The sequence below is a fragment of the Fukomys damarensis genome, unplaced genomic scaffold, assembly GCF_012274545.1.
Source record: "Fukomys damarensis isolate Sample0158 unplaced genomic scaffold, DMR_v1.0_HiC HiC_scaffold_20, whole genome shotgun sequence".
Taxonomy (NCBI): Eukaryota; Metazoa; Chordata; class Mammalia; order Rodentia; family Bathyergidae; genus Fukomys; species Fukomys damarensis.
The window spans coordinates 8,875,845-8,882,733 of NW_022900932.1; the positions used below are offsets into that span (position 1 = coordinate 8,875,845).

Consider the following 6,889-nt stretch of genomic DNA (forward strand, 5'->3'; position numbering starts at 1 on the left):
CGCAGCCCGCGGCCCGACCCGCACCTTCACTTCCGGCCCGGCGAGACGCGCCGGGACGCTCGGTCCTCCAGCCCCACCCCGTGTCCCTGACTGACGCGAGCGAAGACGAGGAGTCCACCCCTTGCCCCGCCTCCGCCATCCCCCGGCTCAGATAACAAAGGACTACATCACCCAATGACCACCGCGCTCCTGACGTAGTGTGCACATGAGCAGAATCTCTAAATCGGGTCCGGCGCTTTCCTCAGCCCTTCCGATCCGCCTCCGGAAACCTGTGGACTACAAGTCCCAGAAGGAGCCAGGCCCTCCAGAAGTCTAACCGCGCGTGCACTTCTCGTTGCGCGCCGGAAGACTGAGTCTGGCTGTGTTTATCTCGTTGGAGATTTAGGCGTTGGTTGGCAGGCCACGGGTTCTAGGCTGCAGGCAGCGCGAGGACCCGCGACCTCACCCCGGCCCGGCCTGGCAGGTACCCTAGGAGAGATTGATGAGCAAGAATTAGGGGGCCTGGTGACGTGCATGCCTAAAGCTGGAGTCTTGGGGGAGGGGCCCGAGAGTGATGCCGTGGGGGTGGGAAGGGACCTGGGGGATGACGGGAAAGGAGAGTGTTAATGGGGAAGCGAAGGATTGGGGAGGATGGTGGGAAGACGGTTGGGTGAGACCTGGTGGCTGGAGCAGGCAATGAAGGAAATTGAGGGAAGGCTGAGTTGTGAGGAGGACGAGGAAGCTGAGCATAATGGAGAGGGAAGTGTGTGTGGCGATGGGGAAGCTCAGCAGGGAGAAGACAGGGATGGGGTCATATTCAGGGGAGAAAATCCGTGGATGAAAGAGGACAGTGAATTACTAGTTTTTCTTCCCTTCTTGGAGGTAGAAAAATGGATGTTTCTTGATTGGATCTGGGAATTGTAGAAGAAGGAGAAAACGAGAAAACTGGAAAGCTTGCAAATTAAGAAGAGCCATAGAGGGGGGCTGAGAATTGCAAGAGACCACAGACGGGGATCAATGTTTTAACGGAGTAGAAGCAGCTTGAAAATGCCGTAGGGCTAGAGGATTGGGTAAACCCAGATTAGAGGAGCCCCTGAGACCCAGGGGCTTGTTCTTCCTGAGTCTGAGTTGTCCTTATGGAGGAGAAGCTAAGATGCTTTGTCCACTTTTGCTGGAATTGCTTGTGTCTCCCGTGTGCATTTTTATATGCACTCTATCTGACTGTATCTGAAGTCGGGTAGGAGATGTGGGGAAGATGAAGGATTTAGCTTTTTAAGCCTTTCACCTGTCTTAAGTGCCCCCCCCAGCCCAGGTCAATCACACTTCTGATTGAGAACTGAAGTAATGAATGCGAAGTAGCTTCTGGCTGGGGCTGTTTCAGGTTGGGTCGGGTGGCTATTTAAAGCTGGGGTGTGGGGTTGGGGAGGTTGGGTGGGTGGGACCGGCAAGCTGGCTGAAAGCTATGTCTCCATCCTGAAAGGGGCCTTCCTTATTTGAGCCTTTTGTGTGTGTGTGTGTGTGTGTGTGCGCGAGTGTGTGCGCGCTTATGCGCGCGCCTGGGCTTCTTCCTAGCTATAATCCGGAAAAAGGCCCCCCTTATTTGAGCCTTGTGTGTGTGTGTGTGTGTGTGTGGGTGGGTGTGTGTGGGTGTGTGTGTGTGTGCGCGAGTGTGTGCGCGCTTATGCGCGCGCCTGGGCTTCTTCCTAGCTATTCTCTTTGCCAAGCATTTCGAACAGGGAGCAGATGATCTGCCCAAACCCAGCAGGTGCCTGCCAGCAGAGGCATTGCCAGTTGCAAGAGGGTTTGCCTAAAAGAGCCTTCAAATTATCACCAAGTTGTCAGGTTGTCTCTTAAGAAACCATGATCTCTCTTGCCTGGGTCTTTGTTTTTGTCCTGTCCTGGGGCAGTTTTGCTTTCCTTTTCCTTTCCAGTGGACCCCGACCCCGAACCCCTTTTCAGGGGCCCAATTAGGGGAAGAACTGCTGGAAATGGCTTATTCTCTACCACACAGGGTTGGGGAAAGTGGCAGGAGGAGGAGACCTCTTTCCCTACCCCCAGACCCAGCATATACATACCTTCCTGGCTTAAGTTTCCAGTTCTGGCAGCATACCAGGCACAGCTGTCAAAGGAACTCTTCATGACTGTGGGGCCCTGGGTGACCCCAGGGACAGCGGCTCAGCTTGACAAGAACTCCCTGTGAGGGGATAATCAACTATGGTAATGGGGTTCCCTGACCTGGGTAGGGGCACTGCTCTACTTTAAGAGGTTTTTTACTTTAAAGCACCCATGCCAGCTTTCAATGGGCTGGCTGGGCCTGGCTGGGCTATTAATAGCTATGTGTATTTTGATATCCCTACCTTTAAGAGCACAGAGATTCTTAGAGAGATGGCAGAGAACAGAGCCAGAGACAAGGGAGCATACCCGCCTGGGAAGGGGCTTAGAGCTTGTTCCAAACCAAGGACAGGGTGGAGCCTGCATGAGTGGGGTGGGGAGCAACCTTGATCAACCAAGCCTGAGCTGGCCATCAGGTTGAGGCAGCCCCGCCTTTTGCTGTGGGAGAGCACAGGCCCAAGGTTTACTCCTTGACCTCACTAGCTCCCTGGGGGCAGGGCCAGCCACCTGAGCTGACTAGTGTCCCTGTGGAGGGGTGCTGTGGGAGGAGTGCCAGGGTGACACTTGGAGGTGAGGGCTGGTTCTGGGCAGTCTTGGTGAGCTGGGCAGAGGCCTTGCCTGAGGAGCCTGTGGCTCTGATTGTGCGCAGATATCAGAGGCAGCAGGCTGTGCCGGGGGGGCATGTTGCTGTGACCAGTGGCCCAGGGGATGTTACGGTGGACAGTGCATCTGGAGGGAGGGCCACGCAGGGTGAACCATGCTGCAGTGGCTGTCGGGCACCGAGTATACTCCTTTGGGGGTTACTGCTCTGGTGAAGACTATGAGACACTGCGACAGATAGATGTGCACATTTTCAATGCAGGTAAGCCAATGGCTGTCACTGTCCTTGGGGTGCCCACGGCAGGGAGGGAAATAGGTGGCTGGTTGAATTTTGGTGGTAGTCCCTGTGGCCAAGTGGATTTGGGATTCAATGTCTGGTTTGGGAAAGGGTGGACAGCTGAAGGAAGGTTCCCAGGGCTGAACAGAGCTGTGCCCACAGTGTCCTTGCGTTGGATGAAGCTGCCCCCCGTGAGGCCAGCCATCCGCGGGCAGGCTCCTGTGGTTCCCTACATGCGCTATGGACACTCAACTGTCCTCATCGACGACACGGTCTTCCTTTGGGGTGGGCGGAATGACACCGAAGGAGCCTGCAATGTGCTCTACGCATTTGATGTCAGTGAGTAAGGGGCCTCAAAAGAGAAGCTGTGCTTTGCCAGATGGTGCTTAGGGGTCTGGGAAAGGTGTGGTTGAGCCAGGGGGAACAGGGTACCCAGAGTTTAGGAGGGAACATCTGAGGATGCTGACCTGGCTCATTCTCTTACTTTCTTTAGATACCCACAAATGGTCCACACCCCGAGTGTTGGGAGCAATTCCCGGGGCCCGGGATGGGCATTCTGCTTGTGTCCTCGGCAAGATTATGTACATTTTTGGGGGCTATGAGCAGCTGGTAAGCCTGGGGAAAACTGGAATTTTAGTATGGGAATGATAAAGAGGAAGAGAAATTAAACAGTGGAGTGGGAGGCTTTGGCTGTTTGTAGGTTTAAGGGGAAGGCTGGAGGGTCAGTGTGACCTTGGCCCCTCTTTTCTAACTTTCTCTGCTCAGGCGGATTGCTTTTCCAATGACATTCACAAGCTGGATACGAGCAACATGACGTGGACTCTCATTTGTACAAAGGTCTGTCTTTTCTTCCTCTTCTAAGAGCCCCACGCTTCATAGAAGAAATCAGGGGAGTTCAAACAGAGCAGCTTCCCTCCCAACATCCATGCTGACCTGCCTCGCCTCTCTGCTCCTGCCCAGGGCAACCCTGCACGCTGGAGGGACTTCCACTCTGCCACAATGCTGGGCAATCACATGTATGTGTTTGGGGGCCGTGCTGACCGCTTCGGGCCATTCCACTCCAACAACGAGATTTACTGCAATCGCATTCGTGTCTTTGACACCAGAACCGAAGCCTGGCTGGACTGTCCTAACACGCCAGTGCTGCCTGAGGGGCGCCGGAGCCACTCAGCTTGTGAGTATCTGTTATTTCCGGTGGAGTCCCGTCCTGCCCTCCTCACTCTTTGTTGAAACGGGGTTTTGCTAAATTGCCAGGCTGGGATTACAGGCGTGTGCCACAAGCCCTCTGCTCTCCACACTCTTGACACTTCTCTCTCCTTCCAGTTGGCTACAACGGGGAGCTGTACATCTTTGGTGGCTATAATGCAAGGCTGAACCGGCACTTCCATGACCTCTGGAAGTTTAATCCTGGTAAAGAGCACTATCTTTAGGGCAGAAACAAGGAGCAACTGAGGTGGGAGGAAAGGAATAACCTTCCTGAGTAGGTGTGGGCCTGGGGAGTGAAGGTGCCTGGACTGGGCAGGTGTTGAACTTCTGTGTAAACTTCTCTCTAGTGTCTTTTACCTGGAAAAAGGTTGAACCGAAGGGGAAGGGGCCATGTCCCCGCCGGCGCCAGTGCTGCTGTATTGTTGGTGATAAGATTGTTCTTTTTGGGGGTACAAGGTGAGGAGGAGAGGAGGGAGGGCTCAGGGAAGGGCAGAGGTCTGTGTGTGACTAATAGGGGAGTGGGAGGTATCTGAGCAAAAGGGTCTTGTGGGGAGTTTTCCCTCTTACCTTCAGCTCTTTTGATCCCTACAGCCCATCTCCCGAGGAGGGCCTAGGAGATGAATTTGACCTCATAGATCATTCTGATTTACACATTTTGGATTTTAGTAAGTAGTTACTTCTGAAGTGCTTCTCCTCAGCAGGGTACTGTCCTTGGGTGGTGATGGGCAGGACTGGACCTTTCCTTGGCTTTGACCAGCTTCCTCCCCAACTCTCTTTTAAGGCCCTAGTCTGAAGACTCTGTGTAAACTGGCGGTGATTCAGTATAACCTGGACCAGTCCTGTTTGCCCCACGACATCAGGTACAGTGAGTGCTTGCAAAGGAGGAACTGGCGGGCTGTGGGGTGGGGGTGAGTGAGCAGCACAGGTGTGACCTGATTAGCTGGCTCTCTGTGGAGGACACAGGCATTTTTGTCTTCCTGGAAATGTAATGTTCTTGTGAGTAATGAGATGGAAGGAGCTACACCCACCATGTAATAAAACTGTCAGCTGGGTAAATAATATTGAAAAGAAATTCAGTTTTTTGAAAGAAGCTCGGAGGCATCACTTCCTGAGGCCTGAGCTGAGAGTTGCTTTTGTTAGTATGCTAATTGAGTCTTTCATCTTAATTGCAAAGTACAGTTCAGGAGCTTCTGGATCACCTTAGTTATAGAATTAAGGGAGGACCTGACTTCTCACCTCTGAATTCCATTCTTAGCTTCAGTTCGAGCACCAAAGGTTATTTTACTGGGTCACTGACACTTCCTTCTGCTAGTGTCACTATTGTAACTCTTACTTGCTGAGAGTCTGTGTGTTCCATATTTGAAGACAGGGAGCATACAGGTTGAACTGGTGGGTCCCAGGCTGGCCCAGGATTGACACACGTGCAAGTGCCTGATACCAAGTAGACTGCTTAGGTCCTGGCATAAGGACGTACTTAGTCAACCTTTGCAGAATGAAAGGATTGTGGAAAAGAGAACAATTTAATTTTAATATGGTAGGATGGGTTGGGGAAACTTCAGGGAGGGCAGGAGATCTGAGTCAGGCCAAGTTTAAAACATCAACAGGAAATGCACTTGAGGTTGGAGGTGAAAGGGTGGGTGGCAGGATCTGTGGTGGGTGGGGACTAATCCTTGGACCCAGGAGAGCTGAGGAGAAGAGGTGGCCATGGGTGGTTGAACTTTAGAAAGGTATTGCTGCGTTCATAGCTTCATTCAAGGAATTGTGGGCTTGGGGTGGGGAGCTCCGCTCCCCCTCTGCCCTTTCTAAAGACGGTTGGTCCTTCAGGTGGGAGCTGAATGCCATGACTACCAACAGCAATATCAGTCGCCCGATCGTCTCCTCCCACGGTTAGGAGGAGTCTGCCGCCTCCCTCCTGCGTCTGCTGTAGTCTTCAGTGCCCCTGCTACCTCTCACCTGCCTGCCCCCTTTGGACCCGGACTGTTACCTCCACGTGGAGTTGTTGGACTAGAGGAGTTTCCGTGCTGTGAATTCAGTGGGGAGCTGGCGGGAGCGAGGGCCAGGTCCCTCTCCCGTCGGGCCGAGGGCCCCTTCCCCTTGGTGCTCTGTACCCATCCACCTCCCTCCAGCTGCTCCTGAGCCTCTGCTCTGCCCACCCGGCCGGCCAGTAACCGGGCTCTGCTGGGAAGGGAGGCGAGTGGGGAGAAGCGGAAAACGCGCAGTGTCCGAGCCTCAGGAGCCTCCCTCCCCCCGTGCCGTCGCCCCTGCTTGAGCTGCAGCTGTCGGCGAGCGCCCTCCTCTCCCCAGCCGGGGAGACGGGGCTCAGCCGATCACCCCACCCCTCCCTGAGCTGCTGCTGCACCCCAGAGCTCAGCCAGCTCGTTTTATAAAAATGAAAACCTGCTGCGTGTGGCGTGTTCTTGTGGAGTAGCGTGGGGAGAGGGAGGAGTTTGCAGTGGGGCCGGGGACTCAGGGCGTGCGCCCCGAGGTGCCAGCTTCCGGGCAGGAGTGTTAGAAAGCCCGAGCCCTGACGGGATAACGGGTTGAACGGGTGGAACCGACCGGTCTCAGGGAGCAGGGCTGTGCCGGGCGCCGTCTTGGCTTTGGGCGGGGCTGCAGCGATTCCCCTCCCCCCGGCTTCGGCCCAGCCCTTGGGACGCTGAAGCGGGCGGAAGTGGCGTCACGTCGTCGCCGCACCGCGGAAGCTGCCCATGCCGG

At 54.8% G+C, this 6,889-nt stretch overlaps 2 protein-coding genes across 8 annotated transcripts in view; one reads left to right on the forward strand and one right to left on the reverse strand.

Moving 5' to 3' along the window:
- The window catches only part of Mea1 (male-enhanced antigen 1), a 1,686-nt gene extending 1,428 nt beyond the window's left edge, over nucleotides 1-258 (reverse strand). Inside the window, exon 1 of one of the 3 annotated variants that reach the window (XM_010617639.3) lies at nucleotides 172-258. Coding sequence is in view for 1 of the 3 variants with exons in the window: in XM_010617637.1 (XP_010615939.1) it covers nucleotides 25-139 (115 nt within the window). In the remaining 2 variants the exon portion in view is untranslated. The other 2 variants (XM_010617637.1, XM_010617638.3) reach the window with 2 other exon arrangements.
- Nucleotides 259-328: 70 nt separating this feature from the next.
- Klhdc3 (kelch domain containing 3) lies at nucleotides 329-6,679 on the forward strand. Of its 5 annotated transcripts, none has more exons than XM_033766439.1 (12): nucleotides 329-463; nucleotides 1,991-2,175; nucleotides 2,741-2,953; nucleotides 3,131-3,307; nucleotides 3,462-3,577; nucleotides 3,734-3,805; nucleotides 3,929-4,142; nucleotides 4,292-4,378; nucleotides 4,522-4,630; nucleotides 4,766-4,839; nucleotides 4,956-5,034; nucleotides 5,999-6,679. In XM_033766439.1, the coding sequence occupies exons 3-12, from the start codon at nucleotides 2,800-2,802 to the stop codon at nucleotides 6,063-6,065; spliced, it is 1,149 nt and encodes a 382-aa protein (XP_033622330.1). In that variant the 5' UTR covers nucleotides 329-463; nucleotides 1,991-2,175; nucleotides 2,741-2,799; the 3' UTR covers nucleotides 6,066-6,679. The 5 variants fall into 5 exon arrangements, with proteins under 5 accessions (XP_033622330.1, XP_033622331.1, XP_010615946.1 ...); XM_033766440.1 differs by having other exon boundaries at nucleotides 2,069-2,175; XM_010617644.3 differs by lacking the exon at nucleotides 1,991-2,175.
- Nucleotides 6,680-6,889: the final 210 nt, after the last annotated feature.